The sequence below is a fragment of the Epargyreus clarus genome, unplaced genomic scaffold (genome assembly GCF_041222505.1).
Source record: "Epargyreus clarus isolate Ecla_fem2 unplaced genomic scaffold, WU_Ecla_fem_2.2 ptg000019l, whole genome shotgun sequence".
Classification (NCBI taxonomy): Eukaryota; Metazoa; Arthropoda; class Insecta; order Lepidoptera; family Hesperiidae; genus Epargyreus; species Epargyreus clarus.
In genome coordinates this window covers 8454731-8482128 of record NW_027332227.1, presented here as the reverse complement: position 1 = coordinate 8482128, position 27398 = coordinate 8454731, and the positions used below count along the sequence as shown (strand labels likewise).

The 27398-nt window shown below is 31.9% G+C and overlaps 4 protein-coding genes across 29 annotated transcripts in view; 1 reads left to right on the top strand and 3 right to left on the bottom strand.

Annotated features, from left to right (window-relative positions):
- The window catches only part of LOC140749990 (uncharacterized), a 32517-nt gene extending 29383 nt beyond the window's left edge, over positions 1-3134 (bottom strand). Inside the window, exons 1-4 of one of the 3 annotated variants that reach the window (XM_073083269.1) lie at positions 3033-3134; positions 2407-2598; positions 1509-1703; positions 1006-1116 (exon numbers count right to left, since the gene is read on the bottom strand). In XM_073083269.1, coding sequence (XP_072939370.1) covers positions 1006-1116; positions 1509-1703; positions 2407-2575 — 475 coding nt within the window. In that variant the 5' untranslated portion in view covers positions 2576-2598; positions 3033-3134. The other 2 variants (XM_073083270.1, XM_073083268.1) reach the window with 2 other exon arrangements.
- A 1454-nt stretch (positions 3135-4588) lies between these two features.
- LOC140750009 (protein disulfide-isomerase A5) lies at positions 4589-8293 on the top strand. Its single transcript, XM_073083292.1, has 6 exons — positions 4589-4826; positions 5161-5346; positions 5661-5799; positions 6171-6332; positions 6417-6542; positions 6910-8293. Exons 1-6 carry the CDS (start codon positions 4694-4696, stop codon positions 7109-7111), a joined length of 948 nt encoding a protein of 315 aa, XP_072939393.1. The 5' UTR covers positions 4589-4693; the 3' UTR covers positions 7112-8293.
- Positions 8194-11089, bottom strand: LOC140750010 (ELMO domain-containing protein 2). The gene is made up of 2 exons (XM_073083293.1): positions 10462-11089; positions 8194-10164 (listed from the first exon to the last, which is right to left on the bottom strand). Exons 1-2 carry the CDS (start codon positions 10978-10980, stop codon positions 9742-9744), a joined length of 942 nt encoding a protein of 313 aa, XP_072939394.1. The 5' UTR covers positions 10981-11089; the 3' UTR covers positions 8194-9741.
- Positions 11090-15825: 4736 nt separating this feature from the next.
- Positions 15826-27398, bottom strand: part of pHCl-1 (pH-sensitive chloride channel 1) — a 58938-nt gene continuing 47365 nt past the window's right edge. For 2 of the 24 annotated variants that reach the window (XM_073083402.1, XM_073083418.1), the window contains 10 exons: positions 26864-27014; positions 26495-26635; positions 25633-25707; positions 24898-25050; positions 24518-24670; positions 23742-23956; positions 22582-22632; positions 21117-21179; positions 20539-20649; positions 15826-19520 (listed from right to left, as the gene is read on the bottom strand). In XM_073083402.1, the coding sequence (XP_072939503.1) occupies positions 19389-19520; positions 20539-20649; positions 21117-21179; positions 22582-22632; positions 23742-23956; positions 24518-24670; positions 24898-25050; positions 25633-25707; positions 26495-26635; positions 26864-27014 (1245 nt within the window). In that variant the 3' untranslated portion in view covers positions 15826-19388. Of the gene's footprint in view, positions 19536-20538; positions 20650-20991; positions 21180-22581; positions 22633-23741; positions 23957-24517; positions 24671-24897; positions 25051-25632; positions 25708-26494; positions 26636-26863; positions 27015-27398 lie in introns of those variants that run through there. The other 22 variants (XM_073083407.1, XM_073083401.1, XM_073083405.1 and 19 more) reach the window with 14 other exon arrangements.

Here is a 27398-nt window from a genome sequence, read left to right as displayed (position 1 = left end):
CAAATGTACTTCGGTTCACATGCTTGACACACAGCAAATTACTATCTCCTATTATAGAAAAACTTAACCAATAATGGACTATTGTGGGGATGGGGTCTAAATTGGTTTTAATTTGTTAATTTGATATCAGTATTACACTTGTTACTTTCATGATTAAATCATGTTTAGAGTGTTTGAATTCAAAACACATGCACAATATAATAAAATATACATACAGCCATTAAAATACTTGTATATAATGTTCTTACTGGTTATATCCCCATTGGTTTCTGTACCATAAATTAAAGAATAAGATTAATAATATCAATATGAGTATCAGGCAAGTATTATTATGATAATAGTAAAAAATAATACATGTTTTACCATATTGCTACCTTGGTTAAATTCATGATTATATTTTGCATCTTTGGATATTAGACTACTATTTCAAGTAAGTGATCAGCATATAGGTCTGCATATAATAAATAATATGAAAGCAAATATTAATAATAAGCGGTACTAAGCTTGATCCTTGTATGTATTCGCTAGCACCTGGTATAAAATTATCCAATGTGAAATCATCTAATATTATAGATAGCTGACTGTTATTATGCCTTGTCAAAGAGCTTACAAACTCTTAGTATATTATGTGAAACTCTGCAGACTTTGTAGCCACCATGACTATATAGGTATTACATATGTCCCTATCCAATGGTGAGTCTACAGTTGGCTAAGGAGCTAGAGCACAACTTAAAGATATGAGTACCAAAAATGTGTACTTCCAACTCCAACCAACAACCAACTAGGTGTAGGTCCAACTGTGACCTTCTTAGGATAAAATATCAGAAATAGGTGGAACTTTGTTTTTCACCATTGACTACTTTCGCTTGGGTCAATTCCCCCCCAAATGAGAATCCTGGACGTGATCTCTGATCTCAGCAACAGTCACCCAGAAAGACCTGAGCTCAATAGGACACATTAATTATGGAACTACAAATTCGTGTAACATTATCACACTATACAAACCTTGTGGAGGTGGCCCACACAGTTCTTGGCGAAGCTCAACTTCTAAGATCTTTAACTGATGGTACTTATTTTGCATCAACTTCATTATCTTCTTAATGAAACCAACATAATCTGTAAATACAAAAAGCACACCTTTTATTTTAAGATGTCTAATTGCAGCTTAACTGATATTCAGTGACAAGAGAAATACAGAAAAAATCTGGTTATATGTGGTATGATGGGGGTTGTATTACAGATTGTGCTACCAACCATACTCACACATTTAACACTACAACACGCCAAGTAAATATTATTCCAAAGAAATCTCCTGGGGATAATAGAACTAACAAACAGAAATATAACACAAAGTCAAAACTTTCTACTCAAGAGACTATTATATTTATTGTTAATAAATAGCAAATCTATATCCATCTCACAATAACATTGTTAAAACTGCTTTTCAGTATTATCAGTATGCCTGCTTGTTATTTCCATAGCATAAAAGAGATCATAAGAATTATTACCTTTAGGAAAGTCTTGAGGGCTCACAAGTTCTCTGAAAAATGCTTGGGCTTCGTGCGGACAATCATGTAGAGCCACTTCAGGCTTAAACCAGAATCGTAAGGCTCTAGCCTCTCTTGTGTGCGATCCAGTGGCCGCAGATACGAGATAGACACAAAATTCCAATTGAGCATGGCACGGCTCAGTGACACCATTTTCTGAAAGGTAATGTATAACAAATTTACTTTATATGGTAAATAATAAATATACATTCAATACTTTGTTTCAAATGCCATCAATTTCCACAACATGTCACAAAAGCTTTATAAGTCACTTAAATTAATAATTTTTATTTACATCTACAGTGTCAAAAATCAAAATGGATAAGTCTATATTATAGAGATAAGCAACACTGATCCCTCCATATCTTGATATAAGATGCCTTTATCTGTATACCCACTTTGTCAGTGGTGTCAAAGAAATAACACTAATTCACTGGTAAAGCGTTTAATTAAGCTTAAGTGGTAATTAGGACGAGTCTCAGTGGTACATTATTTTGTATTATTTTAATAATTTAAAACTTTCATCATTAAATTCTTGTAGCTTCATTATATTTACATTGTAATAAGAATTAAATATGCAAATAAGTTAACTTTGATGGAATGAAATTTATATTTATATATTTTTATAAAGCCCATGGAACAAGACTATTACAGTATATTAATGCAATTAATTAACTGATAAGGAAAAATTAAGTAGCTCTATTTACATCTTGTTTTTTTTTTATTTTAGTACTACTTGGTTATAAGTAAAATACAGTTAAGTTATTATGTGATTGTTAATACAAGGTCACAAACAGGATAAGGGGACATAGATGCCAAAAAGAGCTAGTGTGAACTAAATATAGTCTTATCTACTCACCATATACTTTTTCCTTGTTTATTATTATTCCTGTATGATCACCGCCCGCAATATGAATTTTGTCACTGGGCTCTGCTTCTATGACTTTTCTTTCGACTACTAGAATCGTAGACGTCGATGTTTTACTTTTTGGGGTCATAATAACTTTTTCTTCCACTAAGTCACCCATTGTGGCTCGATAAATTGATTTAACTAAAAGATAAATAACAAAGTGTACCAGTCACTAAATCCCGCACAAGACTAATCAAGAGCAAATGTTATGAGTCATCTTACTTAGCTCCTTCTTTTTTAAAACTTGCAGTATGACATACCTAATACTAAGACTAATAAGTAGTCTCCGAATCGAGGTTGAATTAAAGTATATGCGAATCGGGAGTACTTACTTGATAACCTTATAACGAATCTATTGATTTAACAACATAAACGACCAAATATCTTGATAATGTATAAATATAAGTCAAACTATCACCCGACTTAATACATTGGAAGCAATGTAGTTAGAAAGAAAACGTAAATAAAGTAGGAATTGATATCGTAACAACAACTTAAACATTTATTTTTGAATACCTATTCAAAATTCTACCCTAACATAATCTTGTTAAAAGTCAACTTAACTTTTACTTTACCTTACAGCTCTCGTATAATCATAAATAGGTAAACACAGATTACATATGAAATTTAGTTACGGCGTTACATACATTAGCGACTTAGATAGTGTAGAGTAGTAGCACAGTATAAGGTATATCCTTATACTGTGGTAGTAGTATACTAGTATAGTCCCCGCCCAACTGCTAGTCCGCTCTGAAGTTGTTGCGAGCTGGTGCAGTCATACAATTTATTATGGCGACGCGATTCATTTCTATATTCAGAGCGGACTAGCAATTTTACGCAGACTATAACGAAATAATGATACTGTGTAGGTGAAGATTTATATGTAAAACAAGTATTTTGGCAAATATTACAACAATACGAATAGGCAATGCCAAGTCTGGTCGCGCCATTATCATAGACTAATATTGCCTATAGAACATCTGGCGCCATAAACAAATAGAGAAAGGAGAAACAAATAAATAAAATACATTTTAGAGATCCGTACCCAAGGGCAAAAGCAGTAGTAGCAGGACCCTATTTAACATTGAATATATGATGAATAGAGATGTAGCCCCTTTTGAATCGTATCAGACACACCCACTTGCATATTTTATATCATTGCCTGAAAAAAAAATAAAAATAAGGGGCCCCATGTAAACAATCTGGATTTTTCAGCGGTTTTAGGTTTATTTGCGGAACCTTTGTACTCACAAAAATTTGGAGCATCAGGGAAATTGCAAAGAATAACCTTATTCCAAACCTTTGACCCTTCCTTACTAATATTATAAATGCGAATATATATTTGTTCGGTACATTTTCACGCCTTAATTACAAAAACCGAATGTCATGAAAATTTGTACAAGTCTCATGAATGTTTGTTGTCAAGTTCAGCAAAGATGGTCGAACCCTCTGTGATTTGATTCCAGCCACACCACCGTCACACTAATAATATTTCTGACTAATAACCGTGTATACTGTATGCTCAGCGACTGATCAAGAGTTCTGACCGCCTTAGGCTAATTAGGAAGACGCGCCCCCACCGTTACGATAGACCTCAAAAGTAATATATTAGTTTTGAATTTGTTTTCTAGCATGAAATGAATAGTGCCGAAGACACAATTTTGGCGACGAGATCCTCGCGCCCTAGGCTGCAGCCTAATTAGCCTAATTAGTTTGAACTAAACTAAACTCTAGTTTGAAGGGAGTGGTAAGTGAAACATACCTATCCGAGCCCCGAGGCATTTCAGCTTCGTCCTCAGTTGTAGCGACGCATTTGTGGGGTAACTCAGGTTGATTATAGGTGTCCATAATCAACCTGATGAGCGGACTAATTTTGATGGTAAATGGGTAGGTACTGTCGCCAGTACCCATTCACCATCGAAATTAGTTCGCTCTGAATATAGAAATGAATCGCGTTGCGATACCAAACTACACTGCACCTGCTCGCAACAACTTCAAAACGAACTAGCTGTTTGGCGCAGACCATACCGTTAACAGTGTCCTAACAAAACATTATTAAATATTGACGGTACGGAACTTTCACTATACAAGTTCAACTCACACATAGCTGATAATTCAGTTTGACGTTGACATTCATTGTCATATTATCAATAATATATCAATGTGGTATCAGTGAATATTGTGGTTAAACATTTTAAAAGTTAAAAACTTAACAATTAAATTATTTTTTGCCAAAATGTTCATGTTAACATACGTGTTATTATCATTAAGTATTTTTTTAAATGTCAATAGTCAAAGTTTGTCTAGTGTAAGCGATGATGACCTGTTGCAACTGATCAAAGAAAAGGAAAAATTAATAGTCTTATTCTGTTAGTAAAGTATATTTTTAACTTACTATAAGTGATGTTCATGGTACTTTGAGTTTTGGCCTCATCATAATCCTGATACATTTGAAGAGATTTTTTTTTCTTAGACACGGAAGTCAAATACGACGTGAAATTTCAATTAGATTCGTGAAATTTTATTGAAATTAAAAATATGATGTATTGGTTGTTGAATAATTCAATTAATATTAAATTTACTAATATATTTTTTTAAAACATCCATTACTTACTAAGGCGCAAGTTTACTACATTTCTGACATAAAAAGAAAATAAAACAATATTCATTATATTTAAGTAACAAATGTGCTTAATTTTGCAGCAAAGCCAAAGTGTGATGTGTGCGACCAGTTTGCACAGAATCTGGAGAGCTTGCAGGACGACTTCAACAAGAACCTGAACGCAGTCACAGTGAAGGTGGAGAACAGCCACTTAGCACGCCTGTACAGTCCTACCAAGGAGCCTGCCTTAGTGTTCTTTAGACATGGTGTTCCCTTACTATTTAGTGGTACTTTACCTTTTACTTATTACAATAGATTTAGATTTCTACATTAAGTGCTAAAAAAGAGTAAACTTTATTCTATAGGAATTGAAGAAATTGTAATGAAGCACAGTGCTTTGATCAAGTTAAATATATTTCTCTTTTTGTAATAGATAGAAATTAACTAGTCACTTATAGCTATGTAGGTATTAAATTCCCTACTTCTCATGTTTAATTATTTACATAATATACACTTATATACCGCTGTCATAGACGTGACTCTTGAATTTTTTTTAAATAATAAAATTTTTGTTTAATAATATCACCTTTAATGTTATTAGGTGAGCCAGATGAGAATGAGGTATATGGATTCTTCGAAAAGAATCAGGCGCCAGCTGTAAAGGAACTTACTGACAAAATATTTGAACACATGACACAAGCTGCCACTGGAGCTACCACTGGAGACTGGTTTGTTATGTTGTAAGTATCAATTTTATTGAAAAAACGTAAATCTTTTTAAAATATGTACAGCTGCAATGATGTGTTTACATAAGGTCACTTTGGTCATATTTAAATGCAAACGACAATGTCACTGATCAAAGCTAACTGCAATTCAGTCACTCACCAATTGGAGACTGCAGAGAAATTCCATGTATAGTCCGTGTTAAACTGCTAGTCCGCACTGAATAAAGAAATCACATCTCCATAGCAAATTGTATGACTATATGTGCTCGGAACAACTTCAAAACGGCCTAGAAGCTTGGCACGGACTATACTTGTATATAAACTCTGCTTAAGATGTTAGTCTGTCGTATGTGTTGATTTAACTGGACTGTCAAATATTATTGCAGTTATGGAGCATCCTGTGTAGAATGTCAGAGACTGCATGCAGTTTGGGAAGGTGTTGGAGCGACATTGAAAGGTCGTGTAAATGTCGCTCGTGTTGATGCTAACTTAGCTGGAGCTGCCACAGCTAAAAGGTTCAAAGTGACTAAACTACCAGCTTTCCTCTTGTAAGTAAAGCATAATCATCATCATCTTCATTACTGTTGTTGTATTTTTTTGTCATATTATGATTGTCATATTTTATTTTTCAGTTTCCGCTTAGGCAAGGTATATAGGTATGAATTGCCAAAGAATGATGTCAAATCATTTGTGATTTTTGCCCAGGACTGGTATAAAAATGCAAAAGGTGAAACAGTACCACTCTTAGCTTCACCATTGTAAGTATTTTAATTATAATTTATTTAGATTATATTTTTTTAAGATTGTTGAAGAATGTCTCCACCTGATAAGTAAGTGGTTAATGTCGCCCAAAATCATCTTGGAATTACTCTAAAAAAACAAATTCGACCTAAAGTTGATCACAGATTTATTGTCCCACTTGAAACCTAAGGTGTTTGCCTCATGCGTAAGGCTGCCGGCATGCATACCCTTCCACCAAAATGCTGAATTACTTCACACTGGACTAGCTAGGCTAGTGCTAGATTCCTGCTCAAACCATACTGATTCTACCTACTATCTTTTAGAATAATGTTAATTGAAGGATGAATGAAACACAACATTATTATGTGTTATTTTTTGTTTCAGTGATGAATTAGTGGACTGGTGTGTCAATCTTCTGAAACTCAGTGTTAATTATGGTTTAGATTTAGCAATTAAGTATCCTTGGGTTTGGCAGATAGGTTTAGCAGGATTTGGACTTGTGGGTATTACTGCACTAATTGCACTGATAAAAGCTGGAAAATCTAGACCTGCAAAAGATTCAAAAAAAGAAAAGAAGAGTAAATAAATACTACACTTGTAGATTTCATTTGGAATTTTAAATACAGAACAATAATGAATCTAAAGTAGCAGAATCAAGTTATAAATAAATTAGTTGTCAAAAATTTACAATAATAAGTAGAACTCTCAGGCAACAGATACTTCGACCCTAAAATAATATTTTTCTAATTTGAAATGTTTTACTTTATTTATATAGATATTATAAATTGAATATATGCCCGATATGTATTTAAATTACTACTTAAGTAATATACATATTTGTGATTTTTTTCAACAATCATGAAAGAAGTCAATATGTAGTAACCTGAAATTCAGCTTCATTATTTTCCATAATATATAGTTAGATTACGAACTAATGATGCTAGAGTAAAATTGGTGTACATTTTGTCTGCTGTGTAAATATACTAAATTAATAAATTAAGGCATGGCTGAATGCCATTAGATTTGGTGATTTTTTTTTATTTTGTTACAACTTAGATATATATTTGTATTTTGCTTAAATTTTGTAGAAAAATATATTTAGTGAAATGTATATGTGGGTTTGTTGCGATTTTGGTCTGTTTCCTGGTTATATTAAAACTGATTATTTAACTCAATGGAAGTGTCGTTTATACTGATTAATATGTAGCATATTATTTGTGCCAGGGCCATCATACTGCTTCACTCGTTTAAAAACTAAAGTTCTCTGGTTAATGGATATTTTTTAAGATAAATATTTTGTTATTTTGCATTTATACAATACAGCTGTGATTCTACTTTTACAACAATGTGTCTGTTCCTGAATATGTTAATATTAAAGGCGTCTCATATTATGTATAATTGTGTAAAGATTAAGAGGAAAAATACGAGATATCATCTAAATCATTATTGTCATTTCCGAGAAACCAATGTAATGCTTATTATATTCTCTAATTTTCCTCTTTCACAATCTGTTGTCAAAAAAAGCAATGTAGACATTGATATGTATATTAAGTTGTGTTGAAATATAGGTATCACTGTTTGGTGCAAAGCGGTTGTTGTGTATAAGTAGTTACAATAATGTAACAATATGATAACTTAGGTTTCTTTCAGAAAATAAAACAAATGACATTCCCATTAAATCTTTTATTAAAAGTATGTACCTAAGCTTGTAAATGCATTGTGATATCATAATAAATAAATAAATAATAAAACATAGAGCCCAATGAAACTTGATGTTTTATTTCATAGTAAGCATTATAGTTTGTAACTTTTCCCCAATAAAAAATATCCACACACATGTACATACATGTTCAAATCATAAAATCTATACAACTAAATTGTAAAATTAGTTATGACTCATACACACTTAACTGTACCTAGAAAGAAACATTCTTATTTCATGTCATGGTCATTTCTGTCTCAGTAAAATCAATTATGTATATATGCACACAACAATACTTAGAAACGTTCTAGTGATTTAATGTCATAGTTAATTTTTGTCTCTTGGTTTTCTTTGTAAATTCAGATCTAGTAGAAAGTAAGGTAAATGAAAGATAAATGATTGAGATAATGTACAACATTTTATGAAAACGTTTTCGAGTATTCACTTTCGAGTTTGCTAATTAAAAAAGAACATAATATATTTTGATACACATGAATAAATTGGTATTAGATCTGATCACATTCAATTATGCAAAACTCATATTAGCGTATTTGAATTGAACCTTTATTATGTGTAACTTTTAAATTATAATTACAAATAATATTTCAAGTTTATAAAAGTATTTCAATTTTAGTCCAAAATGAGTACAACATATCTGCAATGTAATATGCATATTTTCCAAATTTATGATTGACATGTGTGAAAGAATTTTCCAATAATTTAATTTAAGTTACCGGCTACTATAATGGGCTTTCGATTTGCTCAAAAAATAAACTTATGCTTACTTTTATATGACTTAATTTTTGAAATTAAAATGAATGTCTAAACTTAATACAAGTAAGTAATAGAAGGGATTATGGTTTAAGTTAAGAAGTAATAAACACACCATTAGTCAAATCAAATACCCCATTTATGGTGTCATAAGTATTGGATTGGTGGATTGGTTATAGAAAATTTGCATTTTTTTGCAGAGCATGTTAAGCAAAGTAATAGTAAGATAATGGTATTACAACCAATTACAAAATAAACACCAGGATACAGTTTAGATATAAATCTATAACTTCGCAAAGTATTGGCTTCAGGCCCACTCATTGTGAGTACAGGTTATACTGGTGCTCTTCAATTTTATGCAGTGACCATTTTACCATTCACTGTGTCAAATCTTGGTTATATTATAAATATTAAAAGCAGTTTACACATACTTTATATTTTATATCAAAAACACATGCAACCTTGTTGTGTAATGTTTTGTTAGTAAAAATAAAATTCTTTTTACAATTTGTAATGTTTCTTAAATGAAATGTTAAAAAACATTGAAAATATTGCTGTATACATCAAAACAAATATGTTATATAAAATAGAAAAGTCTGATGGAATTAAAATTATTAGTAGGCATCAGAATAATAATTGTGATATAGTTGCAGAGATCAGTGAACACGAAGCACCACAGTGTCTTTATAAAGCAACTTGTGTAAATTTTTCTAACACTCTATAGACATTGACTAGTAATAATTTTAAATTGTATCTACTTCAATATTTATTCTAAATACTGATGCAGGGTCAGCAAGCTCTGTTCTAATAGCATTCTCAAACCTCTTAAATATCATTGAGAATTCCATAATATTCTGTGGCTTCGATTCAATCCACAGTTTATCAAACTCATAGAACAAGTAACAATAAAATCTATGAAATAAGTTAATATCAGGTAAATGATGTTTTGCATTAAACATGTATGTTTTAGCAGACCCATCTTTTAAGAGGTAGTATGCCATTGATGTCAAATTTATCCCTACAATTGCAAATGTGTAGCCATACTTTGGATGTTTGGAATGGCTCAGAACATGGCTCGATGCTTGAGGATATTCTTTAGCAAAGAACAAAAGGTTTTCTAATCCCAGCAGGCCCATGCCACGGAAATCTGTTTTTGGATCATCACCCTGGAAAAAAGTTATAAGCATTATAATGGTAAATGAGGTTATTGAATGATTCTTTCTTTTGGTAATCATTTCACAATAAATTCAAATTTAGTTTCTATAAAAAAATAATTCCACACACCTGGGCTTACTATTTTGGACTCTTTAGACCTCGGGCTTTACTGCATGGAATGCCGGTAAGATTAATAAAAATACCTCGAAGTAATAACAATATTTTTCATCTCATAATGGGATATTTATTGGGATAATTTTACAGAAACAACATAACTTTGAAATGTTAATTATCAAAAAATATCTTACCTGAAAACCTATGTCTTGCCATTGCTTAGTTACACGAGCCTCTAATTCTTCGTTTGGTACAAGTAAAGACCACAGTCTCATCAATTTATCTTCATGTTCAGAATTATTGCTATCAAACTGAGTCTTGCGTATGTCTTCAACTTCATTCATTAGTTGTTTGTAGCACCAGATTTGTTCTAGGCATCTTCGGAATGATGTTAGAAACGGAACATGCAACTTTGGATTGATCTTTTTAACTCTTACGATAATATTTACAGATGGATCTAGTACATCCCGTAAATTTGCTGGTACAAATCTTCGTTCCGATACAATGGAATCCAAGAAAGAAACCACTTCTTTTACAGCTCGTGTGCGTGATAACATTAAAGAATTCTCCACATTTGTCGTCCTTTGAGCACCGACTTTATCTCCATAGCAAATTCGTTGTAACTCACACAGATTAGTAGTTTTTCTTAAAAACCATTTGATAAAAGGCCTTAGATACCATTGCAGAACAGACCAAAGGTTAAAAAATATCATTTCTATTGAAATTTCACATTCCCTTTGTTTTCTTGATTTAATTTATTTTGTATTTAATTTTGGACTCGGTTGCAAGGCAACACGTAGTTCAACGAACGGCACTGACACTTTTGACAGTTTTAGTTGTCATGTCATGTCAGAGATAAATGTCATCGTGATATATATTTTTCACTTTTACTTTAATAAACAGTTTCATACTGCCGATAGATTGATATAATTGTAATCAGTGTTTATTCTCGTTTTTTTTATATACCTACTGTACATGAGGTGACCGAAAATGATACTTAATTTTAAAATAAAAAATCCAATTATTTTAATAAAACATAATTATTTTTAACCGACTTCAAAAAGGAGGTGGTTCTCAATTCGGCCGGTATATATTTTTTTATGTATGTACACTAATTACTCCGCCGTTAGTGGACCGATTTTAATTATTCTTTTATTGTGTAGAGACGAGCTGGAAGTTGGTCCCACCCATACGGTTAGGATCCATCTATGGGTTCTGAAAAAAATGAGGGGAACTCCTCAACCCATGTATATATAACAGCCATAACTTCGCCGTTTATGAAACTATTTTAATGCCTTTAATTTCGTGTGTGGACAATTGCTACAAGTTGGTCCCATTTAAATATGATGAGGATCAGAGTGGGTTCTAGAGACAAAATATGTAACTCGTCAACCGATGGGTATAATTGGGATTTGTTTGAAGATATTTGGTGTAGGTAGGTTCTAATGAAATTGAAAAGCCAGTTCATCACTGACTATTTAAGGGTCTGATAATGTGGCTCGGAGTCAAAATATGTAACTTTTTAATCGATGGGAATAATTGAGTTATGTTTGAAGATATTTGGTGTAGGTTCTAATGAAATTGCAAAGCCAGTTCATCATTGACTATTTAGTTAGGTAAGGTTGGAACATATAAGACAATATAAAACTAAGCGAACAGGGCGTGGCAGCGCCCTGCGAGCGGGTGGTTAATCAATGTAAATTCAGACCGTACCTTTATTCATGATCACGTTTATACAATTTTACATTGTATTAATATAAAAGTTAGTATGTCATCACTAAAAAGGGTGAAAATATATTTCGTTGGATAACAATGTAAACAGCGTGTCTAATATGAGCGCCGACTTGAGAAATATGTACTAAACCAACTATTTTTTCAATTATTTTTTACTTTGTAGTGACATAGAAGTCGGTTGTATTTTTTTGTTAAAATTTTTTTTAGTAATCTTTGTCATTTTTTGTTGCTACTGAGTTTACCTTAAAAAAAAAGAAATCATGGTCCACACCCTCCATTTGAATACTTGAGACTGAGGGATTATTTATTATATACCATAGTACTAACTGATGTAAAAAGTTAGCACTATATAGATAGAATAACATTAATCTGTATTTTGCATATCAATAATGATATTATCGATTTCTGATATTACCATGTCATTTGAGTACACAAAGATGATAAATGTTTACGTGGGCCATTCGTGAGTAGATTCTTACTGTAGCATATATTAACAACATGACCTTTGAACAACAAGCAAACTACTGTTCCGATTGTTTTGTGAATGAACAAAAAAGCAACATATTTTGTTCCAATTTGTGTTTTATTTGATGAAAATTATAATTCATAAATTTTACATTAAAACTATTTACAATGACTTATTGTGCGATGCGTAATCATCACTGCAATTTATATTTACAAGGGTTCTGATGGCGAACATAATAATTGATTGATTTCCTATGTAGTTATTCCAATGTAATTAGGCAATGACTTGGCTTAAGTTTTTGTACATACATAATTTGAAAAACAAATCAATTCATACATTCACTTTTACTTTTCAGCTTCATTTCTATGCAATCATGATGTTTAATTCATATTCATAAATCATTTACTAACCTATACAAAGAAATGCTCTTAGCGGTCTAACCGCACTGTCAATTTATAGATTTAGGTATTTATATAAGTATACATATTATTATGTATATCGATAAATCAACAAATCATCAATAAGAGGTTTAGGTACATGAATTATACGACAAGAAATAAATAATATATTTGATTACGTATCTATTTACTTTTGATATAACAACGCACAATATTAGTTATATAATATATGCATGTGCGTTAAATTGTAACGAAAGTTATATGGACTTTAAATAAAATTTATTTCACTGAATGTAGAGGAATTTGTATGGGTAAGGTAAACATTTACGTAATCAAGCAAATTAGTCTAAAATGCATTATTATTTTTTAAATTAATTCGTACTTAAATGTTGACAATACTTTGTTTCAATTATAGCATAGTTGGTAGGACAGTATACTAGCATTTTTTATAACTATATAATAGATTTTCATTTATGTTTCCTAGTTTTACTTTTCAGCGTAAGGATGTTATGTCTGATTCACCAATGAGGTAAATAATGATTCTTAAGTTCCATAACGAATGAGCTGGCCATAATTACAAAGTTTTAAATAGCTATTGCACCTTTTATGTTCTTGAGTTTATAGGTTTTAGGTGCCTAGCTAAATATTTGCAAAATAAGACAAGGACATTATTATCAACTTGGTAAAGAAACGTCAAGTGCTATGGGAGTCCTTTTTTAAGAAATTTCACATGTTAACTTTAGAGTGTCTAGTCCAGATAAATGGTACCTATCTATGGCTAGGTATTGTACGCGAAGAATAGGTAGGTATTTTTTTTCCTTCGTGAATTCGGTGATTAAATGATTACATATTAAGTTATTTATAATGCGGACCCTTTTATGTAAATACTTCTAATGAACAGACGATTATACTTTAACAATTATAATATAAGTGATGCAATAGATAGATATAAATTGAGATGTTATCCCCATTTAGTAAACTTAACCTTATTTGTATCAGCAGGTAAATAATAGGGCGTGCTGCATCTGTACATCTTATGAAATTAAGTAGAAGATTTATTTATCTCACTAATGTCTTTTCGTGCGTCTTAATATATTTAACTGATCATCTTATGCGTATCTACCTTATTACTAAATCATGAACCATCCAACTTACAAGCATAAATTATATCAGTTCTGAAATTCTTAGAATTTAAGCAAATCATTTAAGGTTTTCATACCATTTTGTGTGTTAGATACAGTAAGAACAATAAATAGGTATGTATACATATAAAATGACACTGAAAGTTGTTAATCATTATGTATACAATATCAGCCTACCGATATAAATATTTGAAAATCGTATTATTCTACAATTTATAAATAATATAAGATAAGATGTTATGAAATCCATGATTCAAGCTATGCTTGTGATTCGTACATGCTTCATAGGTACATTATTTGAATTTACTGTGTACGACAAAAAGAGAAACAACATATTCATAATTACAATAAAGTCACTCAGGATTAATAAAAAACATTTATTTATACCTTAGTAAGTTAGTAATAGGAGTAATAATCGGTACTTTTAGGGATTTTTTCCTGTCATTATTCCGCCCAGAGACTATTCTGCACACGTGTCCTACGGGATTAGAAGCAGTCACGTGATGCAGTCTCTTCGCGACCCGCATCCGCGTGACACGCACAACTGGGAAAGCATCTATGAAACGTGTGCAAGTGGTACACATACCCGCGTGACTGGACATAACCGTGAAGAATGATCCCCAATTTTCTTTTTTTGAAGTTTGTCTTTGAATTTCATAATCAATTATAATAACTTATTGCTATGGATTATGTAAACTGTCCAATTGATATTTAATTATAAAATTTGATTCAAATAAATAATAATTACGTGCGATTTAGTTTGAGTGATTATGACAACTACAGTAAATTATGCATTATTAAGCTTAAGGTAAAAAATATGATAAAGATAATATATATGTATAACATCATTTTACTCTTACTTATGTAGATTTTGATAATAATGCTCTAGGTAGAGTATTTGTAAGCTACATAGCGAGTACATGAATTGTATAGACATTTGCAAAAAATATGTCTACTGCCTTTATTGTTTTATATTACAGCGTCGTATCTCCTTCAATATACACCATTTGTTACTAATAAATACTCTACAATCATTAAAGTTTTTTGCGCACGCTAAATAATTAAGCAGCATTATAATTATACGCAATTATATTTGCTAATATTTTAGTTTAATCTAATGATTTAAGTATACAAAAATTATGATAAAATTTTACTAGTCAACATAAAATATGAATGAACTTTTTTATTCGAATAATAGTAAACATGAGAAAAAAGTAGGTCCGCTTATTTTATATATACTTTTTTCATAAATTTCCAATTTAATCACGTATATTCTTTAAGATTAATATATAATATACTTAAACTTATACGAACATTGTTTTGAATTGATGGTTCGTGTCTGTTTTTTATAAATACCTATGTGGAGGTACATTTCTCTGTAAACAATGTTCCTTTTAATGCAATAAATATATGTATTTTTATTTCGTGATTTAGTGATTTTCGTGCAGATAACCAATGCTTACGTAAGCACAGTAGAATAATCGCTGTACTTTACCGTACTAGGTACCTAGGTAGGTACCTAAACGATAAACCAATGACATTACATGTACTTTCAATGTAATCTTAGCAAGGGCGGTTATTATGCATTATTTCTTGCATACACAATCAGCCTTATAAAGCTGCCCGTCATATTTACCGTTATAAAGAATATCAATAAAAGTGTTTATATTTATAGGTATGTATCTGGTTGGTATTGGCCTGTAGCTTAAGAGTTACTCGGAGAACATGGCTTAAATGATCATTACAAATGTTACGAGTAATATTTTATTTTACATGGCGAAATAGTAAGTAGGTGTATAGGTAACAATAACAATAAAAATTCTGGTCGTTCCAAATATGCTCGTCCTAATGAACATTACATTATGTAATGTTATATAATGTATATAATTATATAGCTATATGATTGTCTGACTGAAGACTATTAAAATAATATCCAGAAGAATTTATAGCATAACATATACAGTATAGATTTATAAACATTCAAAGTTTAGATACAAACAATAGGTATAATAAGCCTTGTGTAAAGATAAAGTTTCAAGTAACTATATAACAAATTCATTAATATAATTAGGATTCTTATAAAGCGAATGATATGTTTTTTATCTTATATTTTAGGTACTATAAACACCACAAGAATTAAATTAGTATCACTTCTATGTAATGTATTAATATATACATATATATAAGGGAATGGTCATAATTTTATAATTTTAACAAACAATAGACTTTCGAAGATTTAAGAGATCCATGGTAATTTTGTTATTTATAATCAAAGAGAAAACATATTATAAAGTCTACATATTTTATATAAAGGTACCTACATGATCTGTTTTACTATAATATCCATCAAATATGTCTTTTACAGGACGAAAACCTTTATGACGTGATTGTGTAAATAAATTGCGCCATGTATGTTTGTGTCTTAATTATTTAGCATATAATCTATAACACATGCCATTTATTAGGTATATAGTGTATGTATGACATTATTTCGACATTGGAGCTGAAAAGTAAGAGAAACCTTTATTTTATTTCCTTGATACACTGTATCTGTATATACACCACATCTGAGTATGAAAATCGAGTTGTTAAGAATAAGGACGGGTGTGGTTTGAGTTAGGTTTAATACTCAAAGTTATAAATATTTACTAAGTTTATTGAACTTTGGCAAAATGACTAGTTACATAATAATATAATACACTTTAAAATATAAATAAAACACATTCTTACAAAAATACATGTAAACACAATTAAAAGTTAAAGGAATACAGCTCCTGGCCAGGCATATACTAATATTTTGGTTATTTTTAATAATCTCTACCTTTACTAGAACTAAAAGATATTTTTCTTGTCGTACTATTATAAGCCTTTTTAAATATGTTGTAACATATTTATAACAATATTTCATAGGAAAATATTATTTTTGTATACTGTTTTATATTTTTCAAAAGTTTACCGTTATTTAATTACTTAATGATTTTAATTTCTTACATGCAAAATAAATAAAAATAGCAATAGTATTAAAATAACCATTTAAGTAACATTTACTATTTTTATTCATTGATTGTTTCAATAGAGTTTACGATCAGTAGAGTACGTAAGTGATCATTAGAATCGCTATAAAGAAATGCTTTTACGCATTAAATCTCTACACGATAGAAAGTAATAAACTTGACAATGTATGTATGTAGAAATATCCATTTACAAGTAATATTCGTTTATATTTTGCCACGCATTTTGTATGAACTTTATTATTTAACGAACCACTTATCTTTTATGGAATACCACGAAAAAGCTAAATACGTTTGAATAAAATATACATTACATATAGCACAGCAAGTAGCACTAGATATAATGAGGGGTAATGATAATATACTATATTAAATTTTAAAAGCACAGCCAAAACTTGTTTTTCTTAACAGGTACCGATAAAAAGTATTTTAGATATAAAATCTATATTTTCAAAAAGTTGACTCTTTGGTCCGCTTTTTAACAAGCAAATACCTAATAATTATGTCGATGACAATTAAATTGAACATGTCACGCTTAACTAACAATCATAACAATATAAAATCAAATTCGAATAGGTAGGTAGGTTTCTGTTATGTAACACGTATAATAAAATTTGACAACATAGGCATATAGAGAACCACTTTTGGTAACTAAAACACTTAATAAGTAAATAAATATAACGACCTTTTAAAATTATTCATGTAAAATTAAATATTATATTTTGTCTTTGCCATTTATTTTTGGCACAATGTAAAATACTTGCAATTATGTTAATAACATCAATTATTAAACATTAATTTTGTGTAGGTTGACTTTTTTCGTGGAGGAATATGGCGTTGAAATAAATTAAATTTACCTTTCACGATAACTTTAACAATAAATAAACATCATACTTATATCTGCAACATAATTTAATATGATCTCGTATTAGCGATAAATTGAAGGCGCTTAATCGCATCTAGATCCTTTCAATAAATTGTGTACCTTTTAATTATTAATTTTTGACATAGTACATAATATATTTTTATTAATTTCGCATGTAGTATGCTCTACTTTTAGATAAGCTTGAAACAACTTTGCAATATTTTATGACGCCACCTTATTGGCCAAGATAATTAAAGCTGGATACTGAACATGTTCTCCGTGATTCGGACCTCGAGCCGTCGCTTCCAGTCGTTAGTTAGGTAGTAGGTATAAACTTGTTTAATTACGTTGCTAACTTGTACCTCCACCAATACTGGAGCTGCGCAGTAAATGATAGTTTTCGAATGTTTTCATCAATACAGATATGCTATAATAAATTTATTAAAAATGATGATTATGCAAGCAGTTTAAATACTGTCACAATGTTTATTGTAATTTACAAGCAATTCGTGACATTTTGGTTAATCTATTTTACGTATTTAACCTATCATATAAATTTTAAGGCTGATTTTCTATAAGCTTGTATTACTCTACGATTTAAATAAGGCATGTATTTACTACGGGTACAAGGTAAAAAAATGTGAACTCTTACAATGTTCTCAAGTACATCAAAATTAAATGTCTTTATATTAGACACACCTCAGACTTTACACTATAGATTTGAGCTTCAGATAACATTACCTAACATATTACAAAAGATGGTTTTGAACTGTTTTTAATATAATACATATTTCATATAACTCAATATAATGCATCGTTTATCTAAGCAATTATAATTAAATATTATCACAAAGGACGTGGGTGTAAATGAATAAACTACCGCTATAGTGATTTGTTTACTACATTATAAAAGTCATAACTTTAGCTATCTTACTAGATATTCGTAACTTATATTTAAAAAATACAAATGGACTGTCTTTAGGTTTGAAATAGGTTTCTGTATTACAAGGACGATGAGGACACTCAATGAGAATGGTTGCATCCCCAATCACAGCATTAGTTCGTCAAACAACGAATTACCATTGACATACATGTAGAAAATCTTCGTACCTTATTGATCCCTCTTTATCCTATCATAAGATTTTTTGCTTCATTCGTTTCCTGAGATAAGAACATCGGCCTTTTATTATATATCGAAACTATTTCAAAACCCTTAGAAAATTCACACACATTTATCGCACTATCGTTAAAGTCGGATAACACTCGAAAGCTGCAGTGAGTCTCTTGCATTTCAATATTCCCTAATATCTATATTGACTTACAACGAATTCTATGAGTACGATCACAATTTCTTAATTAATATCATCAAAAATATCTCGTTAGTTATCGTGAATAGCTTGGCCTCATACGCTGTGACGAAATAGGTTACAAAATATAAGGATATCACCATTGTCCATGTACACGAAGCTTCCGTAAGCTACATAATTTGATAAATATAGACAGCATTAAGAGAAGGCCTTGTAGTGGATGAAGAAGAAGATAAGAAAGACGGCGTAGGCAGTGGGGAAGGTGATGCGCGCGATCACGTCGATGGTCTTCGCCACGCGGATGGGGTGCGGCGGCTCCTTTTTACGAACCTGGACGAAACATGGCTGAAAGAAATTATTTTGCAAATAAATGATGATGGCGAACCAAAAATACCTCGATGCCGTGCTCGTATGATACGAACTGTTCTACTTGATAGACAAATCATAAATGATTAGCCGGAAGCGTGTTTTGGAAGTGAATATTTGTTATTGTTAGACAAAAAATATTCTGTATTTTTTACGCTATAATACGTAGCATTTTGTGTTAAGGCGGATGGATATTCGAAATGAGTGTCGTGATAGAGTAGGTGATGTAAATTGTAGGTGTATGTGTAATGTAAACCCCTAGTGTGGACGTATAATAAATTTTAAGTACTTGAATAAAAAAAGCTTTGATATAAACTAAAAGCTTCCCCCCTTCCAAGAAATAAATTGTAATATAATAGTCCATTGAAATGTTACATGAGCTTTGCATTTTTTAGAGGACGCAATTTTATTTATATCACGGCGTGCGTAAATGGACGTTTTACGCACGCTTCGCGTGCGCAAAACCCCCATTTCCGACCCCGTAATATAAAATTTTATACAACACGCGGACGAAAAATGTTTTTCTGACTCGTGTGATTGCAGTCCTCGCCTGCGGCTCGGCCTGCAAACTCACACTTGTCAGAAAAAAAATTTTCGTCCTCGTATTGTAATGTACTATTTTGGAACATGTGTCAATAAAAGCTTAACCTCAAGTCCCCCGGCCAGTGTCTACCTTTTTTTTGCTTATTACTTCTTTAATTTTTAATTCAGAACAAAAACTTATATAAACATATTTGTAGACAAAACACTTTGTTACAAATTATGACATTTTTCCGCATAGTTTCCGAGATATCGCTAAAAAAAGTGTTTTAACTCCATTTTCCAAGATGGCGACCGGGAACAAGGATAGCGAGCCCACAAACTTGAGCTCTCATTGACCGCCCACGCAAGTGCCAAAAAAACAAATGCGTCCTCTAAAAAACGCAATATTCGGTCCTTAAATTGTAACATATCAATGGTATATAAATAAATATGTAATTACCTCAGACACGCCACCATTGTTGGTAGTGTGCGTGCAGGCGCCGGGCGCGGCCGAGCACGCCGTGCACGTCACTAAATCAGCTGCTCCAGTTGATTCACGTTTTTTATCACCCTGCAGTTATTGCAATCAATATAGTACACTGAAAAGAACTGCAAGTAATGGAACAAGGGATCTAAACAATTTAAATCGTGATAAATAATGCAGTATTTATGAACTGACAATGACTGACTAAAACTAATTATAATGAAATAGGGACGGAATAAGATAATTGGGAGTTAAAATGATTTAGGGAGGCTATGTCCAAACAATGTCAACTGACAGTGATGAACAATGCAATATTTATAAATCGACAACGAATGAACTAAAAAAATGATCTAAAACTTAAATTATAAAATTGTAGGAACGGAACGAGATAACTAAAAGTGAAAAATGGTATAGAAACAGATTACTTACAGGCTGTATCAATCCGAAGATGCATTAAAATAAAAAATATGCGTTAGTTTTTCGTGATATCATATATTTGATATGATGGGGTGGTTGCGGATGGTTTGTTCGAGCGTTTCAGTGATATCACTTACGGCATCACTAGTTTCCGGCTGAGGCGTTTCTGATTTAGCCCAATGGAGGAATGCCATCGCCTCCTGATAATGAATATATATTTAAAGTAGCCGAAGCAAACATGTATGTTCAACGAGGCCGACAGAAGCAGCGTACGGTTAGAGTACATACATGATCACTATGTTAAGCGTTATTGCAATATCATATTAGTTGTTGTTATGCTGATGATTGGCAATATTATAATATTTTTATATTTCAGAGTCCAAATAACTGTGTTTATCTTCTTTGTTCCTTCTGTCGTCCAACACGGTTGCTTATCATTACCATTACATTTTCTTCCTTATACTTAACAATGATGCACACAGATACTCAATCTGTCGGTTAACTTTATGCATATTAGTTTACCTCCGTATGAAATTAAAAATATATTACTTAATCAAAAAATAAGTGATTGATTGCAAAAGCCTTATTTGCATATAATTTCGTGGTGAAATATTTAAAAGTACCTACCTACTTATTATAATTCCACCTGCCGTTTGAACTATTATTACATAAAATGATTACAATTACATAGTGTATCAAGAAGTAGAAGGTACTTTGTATGATAGCTATTTAACTTTATATAGAGGCGCGTAACTAAAATCTGATTCAAATATTCCTTGATATTACGTTAAGTAAGTAATGTTTCTTATAAGTAACCTCTGTCCATCTGGACATTCAATATAAATATAATTTTATTAACATTTTCATTTAGAATACATTTACAAGTTATATCTGCGAGCATCATAGTTAAGTTAGCACTGATGGGCGTGATACCAATTTTCCATGTTTAATAGCGCCTATTTGTCTACCTACATGAATTTTTAAATATCTACTTAAATAACGCTAAACTCAATTACGGTCCAAATTACAATCCAAAACTAAAATGAGGAAATTAAAGGTGTATGACAATACTACTTATCTATAAAACATTAATTTAACGCTTCTAATCTAATCTTATAGACTACTACATGCTTTTCGAACGTAACCGTGTGGTTGAAGTGATTGCATACAATTTCTAATGTTCTGTTATATTTCTCTTTTTAAAACAAACATTTATTAGAAAGATATCAAAGCTGGTGCTTCAATCGCTTATTTAATAGTAAATATCATGTATTTAGCAATACACCTATTTAACATTATACTACGTTGTACATTATACATATTTAACAGCAATACCAGTAAAATAAAAAAATAAATAACAATAGCTAACCTGACGAGTATATTACAAGTTGTGTGTTACTTACACGTAAATTATATCCTACCAATAAAACCGCAAATTTCACGTTTTTTTAATACGTAAAACTGACATTTTACGCGTTTCCAACTTGCTATTTACATTATATTTACATGTGATACGCGTGCTATAATGTTTAAAAAATTAAACCAAGAAATATAACAGAATCGTAATCGGAGTGTGCCAATGAATATGGCGAATGTTCTTACCAAGGGGCTGGCCAGTATAATGCCAATTCTGCTGAGGACTGCGGGCAGTCGCTGCGAACACATTATACAGACAACTTGTTCACTCGTGACAGATGGTCTACCGTGTGCTAGTGTGAACACAGACTAGATTGTTGTGGCCAGATACACACTCACGAGGGTTACAATGATTTCCGAAGGATCGTCCTTTAACTTTATCTTTAATTCTCTTTTTACTATCTTTGCAATGTTTTCGACTTTTTACTTGTAATATAATAATATTACAGATATAAGTAATTTTGAAAATGAGAAGGGAGTGTAAAGTAACGTGACAAGGTAAAACAAGGGTTATTATGGCCACACAAAATAGTCTTAAAATTCTTTGATGAAGTGAAGATTAGTTTTGTCAGATGAACCTATCTGGCCTAACCGCTGTAATAAATCGTAAAGGTTGACGTGCAATAATTTATTAGGTTGTAGGATAAGCATGCTATAGGTAGGTATTGAAAAAGAAAACCAATTACATAAATACGCTTTAAATTTAAAAATCCATGCTACATTGTTTACTGTACATAAATATTAAAAGAAAACATTGCAAAGAGTATAGATAGAAAATAGAGCTATTCACGGAGGAATTTACAATGTGATCATTAAAATTTAACGTAACCGGAATATCTGTTAGTAAAGAGGATAAAATTATTATCGAATAAATTTTAATTTGAAATCTAATTTCCTTCGTGAATCAAATAACCTTTCTTGTGTGCTTCATTTAATATTAAACATTGTTCATTTATTCTAATTATCAGTACCTACAGTTGAAAAGGGATAGGGTAACGCAGGCTTTATTTAATTAATATTTAAGAATAAACAAATATATGTTTTTGAATAGAAGTAGGTATATTATTTACATATATAGCTAAATAGTAAGTAGGATTTTAGTAAGGGAAAGCTTAATAATGACTTATTAGAGTAACATTGATTTTATATCAAGTTCATGACAATGAATTGTTTATCGAGTAGAATATCGACTATCATTTAAGGCCAATAGGGTAGGGAGGTAGATTATTTGTTGCAGGGTGCAAATTGCCCGCTACGATGCATTGCTAAGAAGGGACAACACTGAGTAGGTACACGCAAAAATAACCAAACACGAACAAAGCCGGGTAAGAGAGTATATAGTTCACCTGGGTGACTGGATTCTCGCCTGGTCGGTACACCACATTGTGCAGCGGCCGTTTCCTGCCAACATAGTTGACGCACACGAACTCTAGCAAGGAGGCGTAGATGAAGCACATGCATACGCCGTCCCATACGTTCATGGCCGTCAGGTTCGACACCACCGGCAGTGTCGACCGGAACCCGTTCGACGTTGTAAAGAAGTTCAACATTGTTGTTACACCTGGATTCAGATTAAACATCATCATTGTTGGAAAAGATAATCCTTAGATACGATGAAATCTTGTTAAAATGAGCATTAGTATTGCATATATTATCTTTTAACAAACAGAGAACACATAAAAGCAAGGATTCTATTGATATCTTCAGTAGTAAAAATCTAAATTCTACATATATATATTGACATTGATAGGCGCCATATAACAGATATAATAATACTATATAACATAACTAAATATTTAATATAACATGCTACGTTTAATGTGCTACAGCAGACATCCTGTGCTCTACCTTACTACTTATATATGTAATGTCTACGTTACGAAACTAATCTAAGTGCTTATTATAAAAATACATACTCCCTGTACTATAGCAGGGGTTAGGAAAAATAACAGGTTTTTATAAACCAAAATTTCGTATTTTTAAAAACTGTTAGAGCTTTTAAATAAGCATGTAAGTAGAAGTAATAAATGATTCAATGGCTTTCATATTAACATATATAGTCTGGAACAATGAAGTTAATGAACACGTGTAAATTATAAGCAAAACTGATAATTAAACCAACCTATCATTACTCTAGCAGGCACTGCATTCCATTCCAGCCAAAAAGTAATAAACGATGATGTCACCAAAATGATGCCCGGAATGAAAACGGTGGTGAAGTAAAATGATCTATCCCGCGTGAAGATGAGATCCACTTTGAGGCAGCTGTAATTACCTAAAAATATCAAGCAGATTCTAAAAAAAATACATTGAAACTAAGCGTTTGTGAAAGTGACTCGCTGGCAGTAGTAATATTTAGGTTATGTACATTGCCAGCGGTAAGCGAAGGTAACCTGCAAGAATAAGGAATTAGCGTGTTACATTGACAGCCGCAGCCACGTCTATGAAGAGAGAAGATGCATTGCAAGACCGAGAACATTCCAATCGCGATCCATATTTTACCTATCATGGAACGGGCCGGCACCGCGTTCCATTCCAGCCAAAATGTGATGAAGGAAGAGGTCACCAGAATTATGCCGGGAATAAATACTGTGGTAAAGTAGAATGCTCGGTCTCTCGTAAAAATTAGATCCACCTTTAGACAGCTGTAGTTACCTGTGAAGTGAATATACTCCGTAAATTTTGAACAACGTACAACGTGATACGTTTTTAGTTTAGTTGCAATATAATAGCGACGTTGCATATTGTTCGTGTAAGTATAAAGTTGCTCTAGAGCCCGAGTAAGTTGGTGCGTTGGTAAATTCCAAGTAACTCCGTTCAGTGGCCTTGTAAAACGATCTTTTATATACACTGACTAAAACAAAAATCAGCAACTAATTAGCTACCATTCCGTATGTAAGAGTAACGCGTGTTGTGTTGGGTTCCACAGATGCGTACGCACTTACAGTAGTGTTATGGAGTTTATTTCAATATGAACTCTAGCTATTTTTCTAACACGTGCATTTAAACAAACGTGCATAGAAGTTGCCAAGACAAGTAATGGTTAAACAAAGGATGATCAATGAAGTGTTAATGGTTAACTCGGTGTTGTATTTGTTTGTCGTCACCGGCAGTTAATTTTGTCGTGTTACTCGACTACACAACAGCGCATTTACTCACACATAAGCGGAGAATATATTTTAATTATGAAGACACCGGACTGAACTGTTCTTCGTCCGGTGCTACTCAAGAAGGTACCTTGCTCCTCAAAGCGTCTCTGGCAAAGATTACATGTCAGCTCTTCATCGTCTTCGTAAAGTGACATACCATCAGCTGCTTGCAAAGAGTTTAACAAAATTCTTACAATCTACATTTATTTTCATCTTTGATTAAATTTTAACTCTCAGTATAAAATCGTGTGAATATAACTGAGGTGCAATGTTGAATGTATGATACAAGAACTGATGGATGAACATGCTGTACTCGCTACTAGCTATTGTAAACGAACAACGTTACTGAAGCGTCTACCGGTCAATTTGATGACAATACCGACATTACGATGTTATTCTAAGTACTCAATTTTGTCAACACTAACAATGAATTTAAAATAAAACTTTCACACAAATCAAGACCAAGCTGAAAAGAGTTAATCAGAATGTCAAATTAGTCGTAACGAAAAAATTGGCCCTCCTATTGTGCAAAATATATTAGTGTGCGAATTTAACATAAAATAGCGTTGGCATGGGCATAGCTACGACATACAACTAGCCATAAGCTACACTTTTATATTTTTATTATTACGATTGTTTAAGGTAAACCACTATTATGTAAATATTCCACACTAAATATTTAAAATATTTGCATATTCAATCAAAGGAAATAATTACTTATAACCCCACAGTATCTTTAAATATAATAATAAAGAATACATAAAGAAATAGATACATTTTTAACAAGAAATACCCGAATTTATCTAAAGGAAACCTAACAAATAAAACAGCTACGCCCATGAGCGTCGGAAAGGCTTATCTACACATCCCGATTAAGTACGTAAATTGATGATATCACTGATGTAACAATAAGCGATGTTGAAGTGACGGATATAAGAAGTGAATATTACCTCGCCAGCTGGCCTTGATCGGGCACGGGATGGTTTGGTTCTGAATGAGATACGCATTAAGCGTCGTGAGAGAGGGCGACTTGCGAAGTGTATCTTCGTCATTCTTCCACACGTAAGTTATTGCGGACTGCTCGTACGATACTGAAATTAGATCGTTGTAATATATGTGTGTTAATTACTACGAAATATTTTTATAAGTAATTCACAAAGCGCACACTTCTCATGTTTCTTAACCAAGGAAACGTCTACACGGCACATTTAATACTATTCTACATCGCTTAACCTATTCAATGCTAAACAATTAGCAATAACATATTTACCTTTCCGTTAGCTAAGCGTGCGTATCTAGTACGAATACGTTTTACTCACTACTTTCTAAGGCAAATGAACACAGTGGGTCATCAAAAGGAAAAATGTTGAGCCGCCCCTGACAGGACAGGATGAGATGTCGTCGCATTAAATAGTTGATTGTTCCGTTGCGGTATATACGCAACGCGAAATGCATCGGTATGATTGGATCCTGAAATACGATGACTGCTGTTTTCAACTATTATCACAAGCACTTCTATATGACATGTAGTCCCAGTACGGGTAAAGTCCACTTTTACTGAAAGTGTAACATAAGTGTTGTACGTACAGTTTTCTCAACAAAATAGAATTGTAATGTGTGTCACACGTTCTCACGTTTAAAATGGTGTGTAAGCCGAAGTCATCACTTTGGAAAGCCTTTCAAAAGAAAGTTTATCTTATTATGTAAACGATATCTTTCTTACATACGTACAATTTGTTATTTTAATATAAATACTCATCTCTAACAATAGCTTTAGCTTTTAGAATGTTGAGTTATTAATTTCAGTAGGTTAATCTTGTATTAAAATTGGAGTGTGTTATAGGTATCAAGTAG